The sequence below is a fragment of the Octopus bimaculoides genome, chromosome 27 (genome assembly GCF_046866305.1).
Source record: "Octopus bimaculoides isolate indiv1 chromosome 27, ASM4686630v1, whole genome shotgun sequence".
In the NCBI taxonomy this organism is placed as follows: Eukaryota; Metazoa; Mollusca; class Cephalopoda; order Octopoda; family Octopodidae; genus Octopus; species Octopus bimaculoides.
The window spans coordinates 15,878,579-15,898,888 of record NC_142954.1 but is presented as its reverse complement, the minus strand read 5'-3'; the positions used below and the strand labels follow the sequence as shown (position 1 = coordinate 15,898,888).

General features: G+C 37.9%; 1 protein-coding gene across 14 annotated transcripts in view; it reads left to right on the top strand.

Annotated features, from left to right (window-relative positions):
* The window catches only part of LOC106868560 (moesin/ezrin/radixin homolog 1), a 137,751-nt gene that overhangs the window by 54,178 nt on the left and 63,263 nt on the right, over positions 1 to 20,310 (top strand). For 5 of the 14 annotated variants that reach the window (XM_089343202.1, XM_089343199.1, XM_089343200.1 and 2 more), the window contains exon 3: positions 13,406 to 13,474. The exons of the other annotated variants lie outside the window; for them this stretch is intronic. In XM_089343202.1, coding sequence (XP_089199328.1) covers positions 13,406 to 13,474 — 69 coding nt within the window. The remainder of the gene's footprint in view (positions 1 to 13,405; positions 13,475 to 20,310) is intronic. 14 annotated transcript variants of the gene reach the window in all.

Sequence of the window (20,310 nt, the reverse complement as noted above, 5' to 3'; positions counted from 1 at the left end):
ATCTTATAGTGTTGCGGTTTAGATGATGTGATTATTGTTACAATGTCAGTGTAGGTTAGGTGTGAGAGGCTTGATATGGCCAGATGGAATGTAAAATATGTGGAACATTTGGGCTGGATATAGCCAGTTTAAATGCTAAAGGGTTAAAGGTTTCTTTTCTTCCATGTTTTAAAAGATAATTTGTTCTGTGACAGTTTCCCGATGTTTGAGATGTTAGAATCCTTCAATCTTTAGTCAATGTTCAAAGATGGCAAATCTAAGAATGTTTATCGTGAACCTCTTTGCCAAGAATTATTTCTGCTTTGCCAAGAATGACATTTTTGAAACTGTTACAAAGAAAATGTTTTCATATTAAACATACAGAATCCTTTTTCTTTACTTGTTTTAATCGTGGCCTTGCTGGAGCACTGCTTTGGATGTTTTGGTTAAACAAATCAACCTCAGAACTGTTTTTTTAAGTGTGATACCTATTGTATTGGTCTCTTTTGTGGAACTGGTTAAGTTGCAGGGACATAGATAAACCAACACCAGTTGACAAGCAGTGGAAGGATGGACATACCTTTCTACACACTAACACAACAGGCTTCCACACAGTTTCCATTTACCATATTAACTTGTAGGGCATTGATTAGCCTGGATCTATAGAAGACAATTGCTTAAAGTGAAACCATTTGCCAAGAATTTTTCAGATTCTTTTTCAAAAAATTGACCACCAATGAAGTTGTCTGGTTCCAGAATGTTCCCTGGTATCTTGTTAGATACCATGGAACTAATGTTCTCTAGTAGTGATAATGTGTAGTCACAGTCCCCTCTTCAATGGAGGTGACTTTTTTGTACACATAAAATGCTTCCTTGGACAGTTTTTGTTTTGCTTTCTTGATTTATAGCAATTCTGTTAGTGTCTGTCTGTTTGTCTCTGCCTGACATGGCAGCCCTGTCTAAGAATTAATCAGATTACAATGGAGAGAAATGAGAAGTCATTTACGTTATTAATAAAAACAGAAGCAAATCTTCTTTTTTTTATCTTGTCCTAGAATTAACATTTTTTTTTTTTTGGTCTAGATTTCTAATTATATTTTCGGTTAGAACTGTTACCATAGCAACTCTATGCTTAGCTACAACTTTGGTTTTGGTAAGGATTGCTAAATTATAACATGGTAGTGTTGAACTGATTCTCTTTCTACTTACTCTGTAGAAAACAAGACACTTGGTCATTATTGAATTATGAATCCTTCAAGGGGATTGCTAATTATTTACCTAGGTGGGTTTACAAGATCATTATTAATACTGGATAGTCATTGGTCTTTCTTTACTCATTTGCCAACCTCATTGAAAGAATAAACCCATGTTTCAAGAGAACTTTTTAGTCCATTTGAGGAGATGGCAACCCCTCTAATGCTGGTGCCATGGTTGGGAAGCAAACTTGTCACAGGAAGTTTGTATCATAGAATCAGGGGTGGTCTTAGGCAGGTTGGCATCAAGGGTTAAAACCAAAACTGCAAGCTAGCAAAAGCCAATTATTCAGTACTTTTTGATGCCTGCTGCTGTCCCCATTTTAAAAACCTTTAGGGAGTTTATTGGAGGTGTGTTTTGGCTGAAATAAGGTATTTGACACCTGCGCATGATTCTGGAGTTTGATCCTGGGCACTTTGATCCTGGGTAGAACCTTGCTCTAATCTTTACTGTCTTGGTCTACCTCACTGTTGGGTATTGATTGTAGTAGACGTGAAAAATATTTACCACGGTATAAAGATTTCCCATACTGTGATTTGAACCCTGTTGGTGGTAGATGATAGCTATAAATCATTTGGCAATGTCAGCCCTTAACACAGTCGTTTTTTTTTGGTTATTCTCTCAACAGGACTTGTAGTAGGCCCCATTTTGACTTCTGATAATATGGGACAGATGTGGGTATGAATGTATTTTATAAAGAGTGTTGAGCACCAGGTAAGGATTGAACCAGTATATCATCTATAACTCTGTGAGTCACTCCACCATGAAACTCCTTTAATTACTCAGAAATATTCTCATCCTCTATTTTTCCATTTTGGTATATTTTGGCTGAATATATCTTATGGAATATTAGTAGCCTGTTGCTATTCTTTGATATCCAACATCTGACTTTGCCATATATTTTTATCCTTCGTCTTGGTCTTCCATGCATGACCTCCACTAAAAATATGCACTTTTTTTTTTTTTTTTTGGTTACTATAATTGTTGTAGCAGTAGAGAACATGGTTGTGGCCCAGTGGTTGGGGATATACCAACAGGATTGGAGTACACCTGTAAGGGACTTGTGTTAAGTTGAATGACCTTTCTTTGGATTCAATCCAAGATGTTGGCATTACCTTTAATTTTCTACCTTGACAGTTGGGTTTCAGTTAACACCATATGTCTAACAAATCATAACTACCCCCATATCTTTTTAGGCTTTGTTTTGTTAAATGTAGAAAAAGTGGCAGTTCCTGTGACCCCTTGTATATCTCTCTGAGTGTGTTATGTAATTGATACTGTTAATATTCCACTGTGAGCACTGCAAGTCAATCCCTGTGGTGGTGAGGTGGGTGTGAGTTTGGAGGTGATTCCTGAAGGCAAACGTTCTGGTGGTATCAGTGGTTAATGGCACCTGTTTGGTTGGACATAATCTAAGTAATTTATGTCAAGAGTGCTTGAGTGAGAGTAATAGGAGACTAGCGGGGTCTTGGGATTAGAAGCCATTGTTATGACAGCAGAGGAAAAAACATGTCCAGATGCTGGAGTAGGCTTATGGGGATCCATTTGTTGGGGTTGGTGTCTGTGTGAGGGGACTTAATTTTGATCAGTCAAATGGCCCTTCCTTAGATAATACAATATCTTCCAATGTCCAACAGACCATACTTGCCTCATTTTTCCCCATCTGCCACAGATTCTTCATTTACCTATCTCTTGATCACACACAATAACTATCTTTAGTACCCGAGGACCATCTTCCTACCTCACTTCTACATCAGCTTTCCTGCAGGTTTATATGACATCTGTGCTTTTGAAGAATTGTGTGAATATGTTTGTGTGTTGCCTTGACATCACTTGAGTGTAAATGAGCATCATCATACAAGCAATGCTGTTTCTAGTCTTCCATGAAAAACTTGTCTGGCCATGGGGAAAGACTACCTTGTCTGTAAACAGGTGAGGGTTGGTGACAGGAAGGACATCCAGCTGTAGAAAAATCTGCCTTAATTCCATCTGGCCTATGCAAGCATGGAAAGTGGGCATTAAATGTGTAATTCTAGGTGTGCTAGTGGTTTTTATCTGGAATATAACCAACCACTATACCACCGGTCCTTGGTAGTATGGTAAGTATCCCCGCTTGTTATGCGGGAGGCTTTTATATTCACTGGTGGTGCTCCAGCATGGCCACAACCTTTTGGCTGAGATGTATAAAAGAATAAAAGATTTACAGAAGTGGACAAAAACAATGACTTGAAAGAAAGGTAAACCCACTCCCCTAATTACACACCCCTAATTACACACCCCTTACAGAGAATATCCCTTATTCCGGTGTAGAAACAAGGCCATCCTAAACATTCCTGGCATTACCAAGGAGTGATTGTGACGAGGTTGAAGGACCGGAATGGTCAAGCACTCCTTCAAGACCACCACCTAATACGACAAGACAAGTTTATGCCTGGATTCCATGAATCATTGATATTTAGGGCCCAAATCTCACCATTGTTGCATCATCATACTTGTTCCATATTTTTCAAACCTAATTCCTTTTAGCTCAGAGTAAGAATCTGTTTGCTACAGAAGCTGTAGTAGTCTGTAAATAACTCCTGTCCCCTTCTGTATATACTACTACTACTATTACTACAATTTTTACAGCTTCACTAACATTAATTAGGTCACTAAGTAGCAATTAGGGCAGCATTTCTCCTGATGGGGAGGATGTTGTGAAGGTTAAAAGTTACTGTTTAGAAAATTGAGATGATCACTTTGAAATTGTCCAATTCCATGGTAAAGAAAGAATTATACAGAGGCAAACTGATGGGATGGTGCCAAAAATATTCAAGTTTTTCTTTTATTTTAAAGAAGCCTGAAATGTCTGAACTGCCAGACTCAGTAAACTTCTATTTGTTTGATCAATCTGTTAGAACTAACAGTGGCGTATCCCTAAAATTGGACCCTACTGCCTGAATAAAAATTATGTTTGATAATGCAGTCTGTATTATACCTGAAATAGACAGGACTATTGTAGTTGGGTTGTCTTTACTTGTAACTCAGTTTCATCAGGGTCAATCTAAGGTTAAATAACCTCTGAGTGATCTCAGGATTGATAGGACTAAAACTCCCACCAGCTATATAATATTTTAATCAGTCATTCGTCATGTCAAGACTTATTTTATTTAAACTTCTACTTCCCTGTCACTGCGCCAGAAATTCCACAAAAGTCTGGGTGCCCAATGTTTGTACATGCTTAAATATACAACAGAACCAATTTTACATCACTCCTACTTCGTATGAATTCTGTATGAACGGTCTCCATGTTAACGAGGTGGGTGTCATTAAACACTATCACTGACCTACCTTACCCTTCTCTTTACCTACCTCTCTCTTTCTTTCTCTTTCTCTCTCTCTCTTTCTCTTTCTCTCTCTCTCTCTCTCTCTCTCTCTGAGTTTGTTACAGCTGAAAGAACATTGAGGGTATAGATTTCCTTGTGTTGAGGTGTTGAATAAAATAACACAACACTTCGTAGGTAGTGACTGGCCTGACAAATATTTGAGTTGAATTTTTAAATGTCAAAAAAATGTATGTACAGCAGTCGCCCCCCCCCCCCTATTTATGTCCTCATACACATTTACATGTACAGACAAATTGCCTGAAGTTGCTGTAACAGTGTTGGCTAAAAATTCCCTACAAATATGTCCTACATTATATTGTAGGAGTGAAGCACTGTTAACTCACTATGTTTAATGTGTACACACACTCACTCTATGTTAAAGGAAAATGGACAACAAAACCAAAGCAGGATGAGTATCTCTGGTCATTTAGAATATTTAATTAGAGTATGGTGAAATAGAAGTTATAATTCTACTTCTCCATTCTGTTTTATTCACCTTACTCTTAAATATTCTAAATCAGTGCTACTCAAAATGGTGGACCGTGGACCGGTGTTGGTCCACGGTCCACCAGCTGCTGATACGTGGCAAGTTTCCAGAAAAGTAAGAAACATTATAAAATGCTTATGTAATAATACTGTATTATTTGTTTACAAAAAAAATAAAAAATAATTGTCCGCCTTTATTATTATATTCATTACATATATTGTTTCCAATATTACCAGTCTGTGGCACATTGGGGGGGGGGGGGGGAACTGCCAGTACACCACATCAGATAGTTTGAGAAGTACAGCTCTAAATTACCCAAGATGCTCATTCTTCCTTGGTCTTGTTGCCCATTTGCCTTTAATATAGACTGGCTAACTCGGGAGCCTTCTATTATGGATGATCATTTACAGTACTTACATAGCGTTCCTGTTGGTTTGGATCATCAGTGAACTAAACCCCTTGTATTCTATTTTAAAAAATTCTTTCGGTCATTTAACTGCAGTCATGCTGGAGCACTGCCTTTTAGTCGAACAAATCAACCCCAGGACTTTACAAGTCTAGTACTTATTCTGTCTGTCTTTTTTGCTGAACCGGTAAGTTACGGGGACATAAACACACCATTGATTGTCAAGCGATGGTGGGGAGAGACACATGATGGGCTTCTTTCAGTTTCCATCTACCAGATTCACTCACAAAGCTTTGGTCAGCCCAAGGCTATAATAGACATTGGCTCAAGGTGCTTCGCAGTGGGACTGAACCTGAATCCATGTAGTTGGTACACAAGCTACTTTCCACACAGCCACACTGTGCCTATATATAATTTGTTTTTACTTGTGTAACAATGTTGGTTAACAAGGCTATAGATATATTCTCTAGCATGTATGTATGTTATATATATATATATATATATATATATATATATATATATATATATATATCTCAAAAGAAAATGAGATGACAAAGGAATGAACAATTATTGTATGAACTTCAGTAGCTTACAGCTATTTCTGCTATGAGATGCAGTGGACTCATGAGTTCCTGACTAATACCTTATAGCTTCATCAGAGCCTCAAATTTGAAGAGCAATTTATTTAGGAAATTATTACACACACACATTCGTACATATATATCTTTCATTTGTTATCCACTTTTCCATGCTTTAATAAATTTACTCCTTAGGATTTCATGATATTTTTAATGTAATTTTGGTAAATATATCTGTTAAAATGCGATGTCAGTGTTATTTTCATATTTGCGTAATTTAGACAATTTATTCACCACACCTTCTGTGTGTGTGTGTGTGTGTGTGTGTGTGTGTGTGTGTGTGTGTGTATAAATTATCAAAGACAGGTGACTTTAGGGTAGATCTGTTTAAAGAGGGTTAAAAAGGAAAATCAAGATTGATTTAATGTCTAATCACTGTTGACCTTTGAACCCTGACATTGTTTATTTCAGCTGGGTCATGCTGAAGATTTAATTTAGTTGCTGTAAAACAAGAACTCAACATGATTGTGTAAGATGTTAAATTTTGATCAGTTTTTATCTTTGCAGATAGCATAGTTTCTGTTTATCATCTGACCTGGTTTGTTCTCTTGGTAGTTAATACTGTGGTTTTCTAGTACAAAACGTCACCTACTATTGCGTGTTCAAACCTTGATTTGAGCCCCTCCTTTTTTTTTCTTTTTTTTTAAAAATATTTTTCATAATTATCATGATATTTCTAATTGATTAGTTTTAATCTATTATGAAAATAATCAAAAAATTGGAAGGATTTTTTAAAACTCTTAACTCTTTCTTTATCAGTTTAAAGCCTTTTAAAAAGTTTGTCCTGATCATCTGTCCTGGTTTTCAGGCTTATAGTTGGCCCTTGTTTCATGATCTAAGTAATATCAAGTTTTCCTTTTCTAAGTCCCAAGTTGTGGAGGTTGAAAAAAAAAAAGGGGGAATATGTATCATATGCATGGATGCCAGGGAATTTTCATAATCGTCACCAAATTTCTAATGGATTAGCTTTCATCAGTTATGAAAATAATCAAGAATTTGGAGAGATTTTGTAAACTGCCTTAATTCTTTGCCAGTTTAAAGCATTTTAATAAATTTATACTAAACGTCTGCTCATTTTCGGACTTTTATTTGGCCCTTGTTTCATGTTCTGAGTAATATCAAGTTTTTGTTTCCTAAGTCCCAAGTTACTACGATGGTTGATATAAAAATTGGGAATGTGTATCAAATGCATGGACACCAGGGAAATATGTCCTATATATTGCACATGATACACAAGATGGGAAAAGTTTGTTTGGGTCATGATCTTAAGAACTTAAGTAGCAATGGTAAGTTTTAATTTTAACTCTGAACCTTTTACGAGTGGTTTTGATCATCCTGTAACCAGAGACGATCTTGGGTGTTGGTTGTTAATCAGAGGTTAACCTTTCACAAAGTCAATAAGTACCAGTTATTTGATGGGATGATTCAAGTGTTTGTCATTTCTCTTGTCAAGAGGCATTTTATGAAGGCAAGGATGATTATAATGATGGTGCTGAACTAAATTTCTTAGAATTAGTGCCATTTTGAGACCAAATCTTTCTAGAGGCAGGCCCTTGCTTTTCGTACTGACCTTAAATTGAACCTGCAATTCTCCCATTCAAAAAAATGAGGTTTTTACCTTTGTAAAAAGATTTGGCTGCTATTTCTAGCTTTTAGGGGTTCCTTGTTGGCTTGAATTCACAAATACAGATTTAACTTTTGCTTTACAGTCATGTGGTTTCAAGTTCAATCTCACTGCATAGCACCTCAGGCAAGTATCTTTCGGTTTTGGTGAGGTTGTAAAGGCCATTATATGTAGACATGGTCCCTTCAAGCGACTTTTGTAATCACTAAATTAACTTTGAATCTTGTCAAAAGGGGTTGTGTGCAATTTTTCTTTTTAGCCCCAGTACGTACCGGGCCAGTTACCTGGTTTCTGTGACTGAGATCACACCATTCTCTTGGACAGGACACCAGTCCATTACAAATTTAGTGTTTTACATCTGGGTGAACTGCAACAGTGGGAAATAAAGTGCTTCACCCAAGAACACAATGCAGTAACTGGCCTGAAAATTGAAACCACAATCCTGTGATTGAGTACAACATCCTAACCACAAGGACAAGCATCTTCACAAATTTGTCTTAACAATTGGTGATATTTTAGCGCTTGATACTCTGTTGTAGGCCCTCGGGTCCTCTGGCCAACTTGTACTGGCTGCGCAATATAATTTAAGCAAAAAAGTCTTATATCAGTCTACAAACATTGGAATGTCTTCAGCTGTTCTTGGCGGTTAAGACATTCTTGTTGTCCTTCCAGAACTGTCTGTAGACATTGGAAATATTTTTCCCTTAAATTTTTTATTTGTTGGATGGGTTTTCACATTGTCTGTGGCATGATTTTTTTTATGGTTGGATGCCCTTCCTGTCTCCAATCATTTTACAGCTTTTGGTCACTTGAAAAACTAGGTTAGCCTGTCAGTTTCATGTGATGTCCTCAAAGAAAGCATAAACATAGCAACCTTTTATCTTTTCTGCATTCGATTAACAGAATTAATATAACCACACACCCATCAAAACAATCTGCTCTTATTGTTAGTAGTAGTGGTAGTATTACAACTACTATTGCTGTTAGTTTGTGTCTTGAGGTTGTCCTGAATTTGAAGGCCCCCACCCCTTAAATACTTCCAACAAGGAGGCCTCTGTACAGTTCATTTGTTTTGGATATACTTATTTAGGTGCATAATTATTTAAGCTCTCTAATCATCGAATAAATCTTCTAGTTGGCAATTTAAGTTTGCAAGAAGTGATACAGAAATATTATTTTATTCCGTTTTTGAACTTGCTTTGAAACTGTTGAAACAAATGTACCTTGGTGGGGTCATATTGCCAATAGGCACATGCACTGATTGCAGTTCCCTTGAGTGTTTTTTATTTTTTATTTTTTTTTATAATTTACCAAACTTCATCATGCTACTGTGACCTTTTTGATAGAGAATTAGTTATCAAGGAGGCCACATTACTGTGATGAAAGCAAGTAGACAAATAAGCTTTGTGAGTAGATTTGGTAGACGGATACTGAAAGAAGCCCGTCGTGTGTGTGTGTGTAGGGGTCCACCAAGGTTCCGTCCTCAGCCCCCTATTATTTACCATAGTCCTCCAGGCAATCACAGAGGAGTTCAAGACAGGTTGCCCCTGGGAGCTCCTCTATGCTGATGACCTTGCCCTAATTGCGGAGTCACTATCAGAACTAGAGAAGTTTCAGGTGTGGAAGCAAGGTCTAGAATTGAAGGGCCTTAGAGTCAACCTAGCTAAAACCAAAATCCTAATAAGTAGGAAGGTAGATAAAACACAAACCCCTTCAGGTAGATGGCCCTGCTCAGTATGTAGAAAAGGAGTAGGTAGTAACTCTATAAGATGTACCCGGTGCAAGCTATGGACACATAAGAGGTGCAGCAACATCAAAGGCAGGTTAACTAGCAAGTTAGTTTTTGTTTGTGGCAGATGTTCAGGTGCAATAAAGACTGCAAACAAACAGGAAACAACTTCTATCTCATTCCAGGGTGAAAAACTAGAGGTAGTCGATAGCTTCCGCTATCTGGGCGACCAAGTTAGTAGTGGGGGTGGGTGCGCTGAAAGTGTAGCTGCTAGAATAAGAATAGCCTGGGCAAAGTTTAGAGAGCTCTTACCCCTGCTGGCGACAAAGGGACTCTCACTCAGAGTAAAAGGCAGACTGTATGACGCATGCGTACGAACAACCATGCTACATGGCAGTGAAACATGGGCTGTAACTGCTGAGGACATACGTAAGCTCGCAAGGAATGAAGCCAGTATGCTCCGTTGGATGTGTAATGTCAATGTGAATACCCGTCAGAGTGTAAGTATCTTGAGAGAAAAGCTGAACATTAGAAGCATCAGTTGTGGCGTGCAAGAGAGACGATTGCGCTGGTATGGACATGTGGTGAGAATGGAGGAGGATAGCTGCGTGAAAAAGTGCCACACCCTAACAGTTGAGGGAACCCGTGGAAGAGGTAGGCCCAGGAAGACCTGGGCTGAGGTGGTGAGGCAAGACCTTCGTACATTGGGCCTCACCGAGGTGATGACTACGGACCGAGACCTTTGGAAATGTGCTGTGCGTGAGAAGACCCGGCAAGCCAAGTAAGATCGTTGCCAGTGCCCCTGGACTGGTTCTTGTGCGGGTGGCACATGAGATGCACCATTTTGAGCGTGGCCGTTGCCAGTACCGCCTGACTGGCTCCTGTAGGATTTTCGAGCGAGATCGTTGCCAGTGCCCCTGGACTGGCTTGTGCGGGTGGCACATAAAAGACACCATTTCGAGCGTGGCCGTTTTCGTGCGGGTGACACGTAAAAGCACCCACTACACTCTCTGAGTGGTTGGCGTTAGGAAGGGCATCCAGCTGTAGAAACTCTGCCAAATTTAGATTGGAGCCTGGTGTTGCCATCCGGTTTCACCAGTCCTCAGTCAAATCGTCCAACCCATGCTAGCATGGAAAGCGGACGTTAAACGATGATGATGATGATGATGATATATATATAGATATGTAGATATATATACATGTGTGTTTGTGTGTGTGTGTATATGTTAGTGTGTCTGTTTGTTCCCCCCCCCCCACATCACTTGACAACCGATGGTGGTGTGTTTACATCCCTGTAACTTAGCCAAAACATTGTGTTAACAACAAGCAAGATGAGGACAGATATCCGTCAAATGTAAATAAGGTAAATAATGTACATAATTCCTCATCTCTTAAATATAGAACTGTATAATCCTGTATTATCTTGTAGCTTTGAGGTTTTCGTAATTTTTAGGAGTAGATTGTAGATTAGACACGAGAGGCTAGATAGATCTGACTGGTTTGAACATAAAATGGGTTATTTAAGCTGGATATGGCCAGTTTGAATGCTAAAAGGTTAAACCAAATATCAGGCCTTCCACACAAGGGCAGTAATTGGTAGGGGTCTGTTATGATTGACTGCTACAGTGCAGTCTGCTAGAGATACCTGAAGGCCAAGTATTGGTGTTTGACGAGACAGGTACTCCTGGTGGGCCACACTAAACTATTGATGATTCACTCAAAACACCAAGAAATCAGTACTTCTTTTTTTTTATATATTCTTTTATTCATTTATTTGTTTCGGTCATTTGACTGTGGCCACGCTGGAGCACCACCTTTAGTTGAACAAATTGACTCCAGGACTTACTCTTTGTAAGCCTAGTACTTGTTCTATCAGTCTGTTTTGCCGAACAACTAAGTTATGGGGAGGTAAATACACTAACATTGGTTGTCAAGTGATGGTGAGGGGACAAACACAGATACAGACATTGAAGGGCTTCTTTCAGTTTCCATCTACCAAATTCACTCACAAGGCTTTGCTCGGCCTGAGGCTATAGTGGTTGGTAAGCAAGCTTCTTACCACACAGCCACTCCTGCGCGTATGAAATTGGTAGGGATCTGTTATGTAAAACTTTTTTGTTCGATTCTCTAGACCAGTATGGGTTAGATGGAACTTTTTGTACCACTGTGTAAGAGACTGATGCTCTTCTGGACACTGACTTTTAGTCTCACGCAACCTGTAGAAGATATGGTGTACCTATTAAGATGGCAAGCCTGCAGTAACATTAACACGCCGGGCAAAATGCTTAGCGGTATTTTGTCTGTCTTCATGTTCTGAGTTCAAATTCTTCCGAGGTTGACTTTGCCTTTCATCCTTTCAGGGTCGATAGAATAAGTACCAATTGAGTACTGGGGGGTTGATGTAATCAACTGCCTCCCCCAAATTTCAGGCCTTCTACCATAGAAAGGATTAATATTATACATATATATAGTGAAGGTGCATGGCTTAGTGGTTAGGACATTCGGCTCACGATCGTAAGGTCGTGAGTTCAATTCCTGTGATGACGCATTGTGCCCTTGAGCAAGACACTTTATTTCACGTTGCTCCAGTCCACTCAGCTGGTAAAAATGAGTAGTACATGTATTTCAAAAGGCCGGCCTTGTCACACTCTGTGTCACACTGAATCCCACTGAGAACTATGTCAAGGGTGCATGTGTCTGTGGAGTGCTCAGCCACTTGCACATTAATTTCACAAGCAAGCTGTTCCGTTGATCATATCAGTAGGGACCCTTGTCCTCATAACTGGCCGAGTGCTCCACCTATATATTGTATCAGGACAATTCCCCCTTGTCAACTACCCCTTCTCCAATATGTTAAGTTTTAAATCATCTGCTGTCCTTGGAGGAGGGGGGGGGGGTCAATGTCCTAGACTCCCTTTATATATATATATATATATATATATATACATATATATATATATATATATATAAATAAATAAAAGGATAAACCTGTATCTAATTAAACTTAAGACTAATTGAAAATATGTCTGACAGATGTTTATGAAACCTGATTTGTCTCATTGGATCCCTCTCCCGCTTCAAGAACCACCAATCCAGAATCTCCCTTGTGAGGATCAAGTCTCAATTGTCCAAACAATGCAGTCAACAGAATGAATGAGCATTAAATGAGGTCTGAATGTGTTTTAGCAATGGAATCAAAAATGTTTATATTTGGTAACAAATTCGATTTTTTATTTTTTTTTTTTTTTCAATTTTCTGGCCCACATCCTGAGGAATGGAAAGATCCATTATTGTTTGGATTCTGGATTCTCAGCTATACTGCATACACCTCAGGTTTTTTTTTTTCTTCTAAAAACTGTTGTGGATTAGACTGTAGGAGCAATGGGCCTTCATGGCATCCCTCCCACCCTCTCTCTGGCTGTCCTCCCTCCTTCCCACCTCTCTCTCTCTCTGGCTGTCCTCCCTCCTTCCCTCTCTGGCTGTCCTCCCTCCTACCCTTCCTCTCTCTCTATGGCTCTCCTCCCTCCCTCTCCTTTCACCACCCTCCCTATCACTCCTCAACTAAAGCACTGTTGACCACTTATCCCTCCCAGCTGGCCAGTTACACCTCCCCCACCATCCATTTCATCCCTCTCACCCTCTCACACAGCTGAAATACTACCCCTCCCCTCTCCTTAGTCTGTCATTAATGTGTATCTTAGCTGTTAACATTCTTCAGTCTCCATTATATATTATTACGACCAACACAAACATGGTTTACTGTTATAAACCAGACGCTTTCTCAAATTTTATTTTAAAGTTTAAAATTTCCTTTTATATATTTTGTTTCTTGTTTTTGTTCTTTTTTAAAGAAAGATACCCCAAAATCTTAAACTTTTTATTTTCTTTATTTTTCAAAAAAAAAAAAACAAAAAAAAACCCAGATTTTAGATGCTATTGATAGCTTTGTGTCTCAAGCTGTCCCCTGGGATGTCTTCAAAGGTCATACTAAGGTCAGGATACATTGCACATTGAGCAGCAGAAAATGTATGGGGAAAAAAAAATAAAAATTTCCCCACCCTCAAACCCTCCTCATAGAATGCACAAAGAATTTAGTCATTGTTTTCGTTCTTTGAATTATCAAACTCCTCCACTTACCTCATTCCTTTTAGATGATCAATATATATTTTCCCCACTCTATCCTCTCGTCTTGCAAGATATGTCTGCTAGTTGTATTACTTGCCGCTATTTTTGTTGTTATTATTATTGCTATTTTTCCTGTTGTCGTTGTTGTTGCCTGCAGATAAAAAAGAAGAGACAGAAAGAAAACCATCTTGTAAACTTACTGTTTGCTTCATTGTGTAAATTATTTCTTCTTGTTTCTCTTTTCTTTTGACCCTTTAACATTCAAGTTTCTTTCTTAAATGTAACATATTTATTCACGTTGTTTTGTATTAATCATGCATTATCTCATAGCTTTGAGATTTTGATGGTAATAGTTTTATTGTTTTATTTATTAGAAGAATGACCTTGTAGGGTCAGTCAGTGTAAGAGGCTGGATCTGGTTAGTTTGAACATAAAACAGGTAGAATATTTTGACTAGATTTGGCTCGTTTAAATGCTAAAGGGTTAACGTTCTTGATACCCACCCATCTGAAACCACCCCTAAGTTCTATGATAAACTTAATGTTTTAAAGTGGCCTGAATTCTAATCATGTCAAGATTTTATGCTAAATTGTTCCAGGCCCCTGCTTAATAATGAGTTATTTTACTAAATTCTTTTTGTTGTGTCTAGGGAGAGTGTTCAGTTCCACTTATTTGTTATCAGTCAACTGGGTTAAATTGACTCTCCCTAGACAAAATTTGTTCCAACACACAAATTCACAAAAAGAATCTTGCAAACCACATACAAAAATGAACTAAATTCTTCATTATTTTTTAAATTACTTGAAACAAAGGCAGCAATATGTCAACAGAAATTTGGTAACAAAAGGGTTAACTGTGGTTTTAAAATGGGGTTTTTTCTTTTAGATTTGAACTGTTACTCTTTTACTTGTTTCAGTCGTTTGACTGCGGCCACGCTGGAGCACCGCCTTTAGTCGAGCAAATTGACCCCAGGATTTATTCTTTGTAAGCCTAGTACTTATTCCATCGGTCTCTTTTGGCGAACCACTAAGTTACGGGGACGTAAACACACCTTTGGTCAGCCCGAGGCTATAGTAGAAGACACTTGCCCAAGGTCCCATGCAGTGGGACTGAACCCGGAACCATGTGGTTGCTAAGCAAGCTACTTACCACATAGCCACTCCTATAAAAAATCAAACAAAACTTTATTCTGCAAGGAAAATATAAATTGGATGCCATGTTTTTAGTAACAGCTGATATGTTAATGGCCCTCCCTCCCCTCTGACCCTCATGACTGAGGAACCTCAAAGTTTGTGGGTCTCATGGGTGGTGGTGGTGAATATTTAAAGAATTAGATAAACTTCCTGGTTTTATAGAATTGGTTTTAAATGGTTATAAGCTTAAGCCAATCCCATGGTGGGAAAGGATTTATATAGATGTGCAACGTTTTGTAATGAAATGGAGAAAGAATAATTTTCTTTAATGACGGTGCTCCATCATGGTCACAGCCTCTGGCTGCAACTGATAATAGAATATTTTGGTTGGGATATGGCTAGTATTCGAAGATCACTGCTTCAGGTAGTGACTCAACATGCTAAAAACAGCAACGAAACCTGCTTCTCAAACTATCTGATGTGCCAGGGACCGGTAATATTCCTTACTAATATTAATTTATACCGGAAATAATATATACAATGAATATAATGAAAGTTGACAATTTTGTTAATCTAATATTTATTTTGTAAATAATACAATATTACATAAGCATTTTTATAATGTTACTTTCTTTTCTGGAAAGTCGCCACGCACTGGCAGCTGATGGTTTATGGACCGCTACTTTGAGTAGCACTGATTTACACCATATCTTGAAAGACAAATATTCGCTAATGTAGTTTCTGATAAACAGAAAGGTGGATAGTCACAACTGGAGTGTCTTTTTTTTTTAATTGTAGATATATTGGAACATGGCTAACTATAGACGCAGAGATTAATTCTCTTCGTATTTTTGTCTGTTATGCTAGACTGAGTAACGGTCACCAGATAAGTCATAAGCAATGGAGAATGTTCCATCAGTAAACTGGTCTATCTTTTCTGTCATGGAACTAGCATTTATATCTTCATGAGAAAGTTGCTGAATTCACTTAGCTTGCTCAGCATACATAATTAAGAAGAAATTGATTACTCTTTAAAAATGTAGGTTTGTCTACTACTATTAAATTTCTGAGACGTCACTCTAGATCAGAGCTCTGCAACCTTTTTTGCACTTGCGGTAAACTTTTCTTTTCAAAATCTGGCGGCATGCATGAAATTAAAATATAGCTAAAAGTATAAGGGAAAAAAATTATATTCAGATTACACTGGCACACCAGTGTGCCACAGCATACCAGTTGTGTAGCACTGCTCTAGATCTCGGTACTTGTCTCTTCAGTCCTTTCCATGAGTCAAGTAAGTATCTGTTATGTTAATCGCTTTTCAAACCACCCAAAAGCTGTCATACATTCTTATCTATATATATATATATATATATATATATATATATATATATATATATATATATATATACACGTACTGCCAGTTTATAGAATTGTAGCTAGTCTAAGTAAATTAGTCTACTCTTCTAATCAATACTTGAACCCTGCCAAGTGTTTTTCATCCTTTGTGGTAGATTAAAATGAATATCAGCTGTATACTGATGTCAGCATGGCCTGTTGGGATTCCCGAAAGAAACACACCTTCTCTGGTAATCTTCTGATGTATTCTCTCTGATGCTTTTGTTTTTACTTGGTTCCATGCCATTCCTGTCCCCTTTCAGTTTCTCTTCTGCTGATCTCTGTCAGATGATCCATAAGTGCTCTACCAGTTTTTCCTTTAGGTTTCTGAACCAAGGCTTGCCTTGTCAACACATTTCTGGCTTTGAGGTACTCCTTACTTTTGGGCCCAAGTGTCTTTGTTGGATATCTAATATTTCTGTGGTCCCCGTTCCAGACTAATTATAATATTGATGCCATTTTTGACCATCCACCTAAAAACAAATTGGGATTTTCCCGTATAAGATATCAGTCTTTTCACACTACTGAAGACTGGGTCTTTGGCTACAGATGTCTTATATTCTATAGAATGGGTTTTACACATCAAAATCTGTCTAAATTTGAAGCTGTTACTTTTAAATCAGTTTTGTACAGAGCAGATGAATCAAACTGCAAGTGTGAAGTGCCACCCATTCCAACCTTTTTGATATCGTAGAACTGAAGTTCATGCTGAAGATCTTCACCACTGTTGGCTGCTCTGACTGAAGTCTAGTGTCCCGTAGTGGTCAGTGAGTCTCCTAGCATGATACAATGTGGAACGTCTTCCTGCCAATCACAAAACTAAACCAGATATGGATTGCAACTGTTATAACAAGTGAGCCTCTCTGCAGTTGCTTAGTATTCTAGAAGTAGCAGTCGAATCTTCTCCTCTCAGCACCCTCTCTCAAATATACCCCCATCTCCTAGTTGAAGGGGCTTTTCTCTGCACTTGCGCCAGTGTCCTGTAAGAAGCACTCAATACATTTTGTAAAGTGGTTAGTTTTAGGAAGGGTATCCATTTGTAGAAACCATGTCAAATCTGATATAGAGAGCTTGACACAGCCCTGTAGCTGCTTGTATCCAGTCAAACTGTTCAACCCATGACAGCATGGAAAACAGATGTTAGATGTTGATTTTATTTATCATCATCATAACATGCTTTTGTCCATGCTTGCATGGGTCAGTTTGTTGAGGCAGACTTTCTGTGGCCAGATGCCTTTCTCATTACCAACCCATACCTGTTTCCAAGCCAGGTAATATTTCCCCATGGCCTGATGTGTTCTTACAGAATATTGGAAATGAATGACACTGCTTGTATGACAGGGACACTTGTTTACAACTATCTTGTAATTGTCAAGAAAGAACACATGCACACAGTTTTAATCACTTATACCTTATTCTGAAATCTTGGTCCAATAAAATTTTGCCATGCCCCACTGGTGCAGTACCCCCCCCCCCTCCAACACATACCCCACCCTCTGGCATTCATTGGTCCAGTATCTTGTTACTGAGTGTCAGACAATCCCTGGCTGATTAAACTGCTGACCAAAGGCGTTCCAGTTATGACCATCCTGTCATTTTAGAAATATCTATCACTGAATGATCCTGTGGCTTTCTCTTTTTAAAGCCAATGGAGGTGGGGGTGATTTGAGTGAGGTTTAGTTGCTATTTCTAGCAGCTTGAGTGACTGCATAAAAGCTTCCTAGTTGTCTGTGACAGATTGGAATGTCATGTAATTAGGGGGTAGATTTATGTGGGTCACCTCATGCAGTGAATTTTTCACAGGCTGTCAAGGTCTTCCCTCTCCACTCCATGTGAACGACTAGCTTTCACTCTCTCTCTCTTTCTCTCTCTCTCTCTCTCTCTCTCTCTCTCTTTCTTTCTCTTTCTCTCTCTCTCTCATTATTATTATTATTATGAGTCCTCTAAATTATGCTTCCCTGTAGAATATGTTCCAACTTGTTTAGAGTCTTTCTTCAATTATGGCCAGCTGTGGAATTCTGCGCATAGCATGCTTTAGTACTGAAGTGGACAGCTGTAAAAACAAAAGCTGGACTATTTTAAACGGATTTTAATTTTTTATGTTACCAAACTGCCTGAGGTCACTCCTGCTTTTGTGATCCAAACAAACCCAGACTCTTTGAAAGTGTATTTAAACTTGTCTCAAGTTTTATGTAAGAATCTTTTATCTCCTAACCCCTGTTTTGAGTATATATCTCAGTAAATTCCTCAATATTTCGATTAATTTTAGGGGAAAAAAAAATTCAAATTTATAAACAGTATTTTTCCCAAATGACTATGGAAGGACATTAGAGGGGGGAAATTGCTATGAGCTGTTTCAGATATTTTTGTGTATTTGGAATTATGTCAGGAAAAATGGAATTTGATTTTTATATTCTTGTGTAGAAATGATATTCTTTGGTTCTATAATATTTTCAATTGAGGTTTTTTCATGCTAACTACTTGATAAATTCTTATAAAGTTTTTATCCTAAAATTATACATATATATATATCTATGTATATATATTAATATATGTATGTATTGCCTTGTATAATTCTTTTTTGTTTTTCATTTGTAATTAGTTTAAAATGGTGGTGCCTCTCTAAAATATAAAGATGTATCATTAAGACTTGTTTACAAAATTCATGATGCTGTTTACAATTGTGTTTACCATTCTTAATGAAATTTTTGTGTTTCAAGATTGATTGGAAGGAAGTAGTGGCAGGTTGATGAACTGATAGGGCACAGGCAAAATGCTGTATGCTATTTTGTTTTATATCCCTTTTTTTAGGAGTTCAAATCTTGTCATGCAGTGCTGGTGAAGTTGTTGTATCTTTCATCTTCGCAGAATTGATTGAAGAAATATCAATCAAGCATTCTCTCCAAAATGCTGACATTTCTGATAACAACAACAAGTAATAATGACATTAATGATGGTTTCAATTTTGGCAGAAGGCCAGAAGGTTTGGGGGGGAAGACAAGTCAGTTACATTAACCCCAGTGCTCAGCTGGTACTTACTTAATTGACCCCGAAAGGATGAAAGACAGTTAACCTTGGCTGAATTTGAACACTGAACATAGACAAACGAAATGCTACTAAGCATTTTGCCATTGCATGCTAACAAGTCTGCCAATCAATAATAATAAGAAAAAGTAGTAATAATAATAATAATAATAAAAATTTCCTTATAGAGGTACAATGCTGGAAATTTGCTAGGAGGGGAAACCATGAAATAAAACCCAATATTTGATTAATTTTATTGATTTCTGGAGAGGTGAAAAGCTAAGGTGACTATTTCACTTCTCTGTAAAGTTAAGCAAAGTTAGCTCAATGGGATTTGAATTGCATATGTTGAGAGCCAGGACAAATACCACAAGGTATTTAGTTTGAATCCTTAATGATTCTGCCAAACTACAATACCAGTAATATATTGGTATAATGTCCTGTGTTTTGACTGGTGTAAACTGAATTGGACTTAACTCTTCAAGAGATGAAACTCAGGTACAATTGGACTTGAACTTGAAATGTCATGAAACCAAATTATTTATAATTTATAAATGCCTTGAACTCTTGAAGGGAGAGCATCCTTTTCATGGATTGTCAGAAAGTGTTTCTGAGACTTTTCCAATTCTGTTTGATAATCTTGGTATGAGGTTAACCCTTTTGATACAAACCTGTATGAACCCACCCCTAGTTCTGTGGTACAGATCTCGAGTTTTAAAATAATCTAAATTAAAACCTTCCAAAATCTCAGGTTAATTTGTTCCAGACACTAGTTTAATGATAGTTATTTGATTAAAAAATTTCATTATTTTAAAAATTTATTAAAATAAAGTAGTTATATTTCAACAAATATGGTAATGAAAAGGTTAATAAAATGGTGGCACTGGCACACTCCGTTGGTTATGACGTCGAGGGTTCCAGTTGATCCGATCAACGGAACAGCCTGCTCGTGAAATTAACATGCAAGTGACTCAGCACTCCACAGACATGAGTACCCTTAACGTAGTTCTCGGGGAGATTCAGCATGACACAGTGTGACAAGGCTGACCCTTTAAAATACAGGTACAACAGAAACAGGAAGATAAAGTTGTAGAACTATAGAGCCTTGTGGAACTTTAGGTGTTTTCTCTCAATAAACACTCACAATGCCA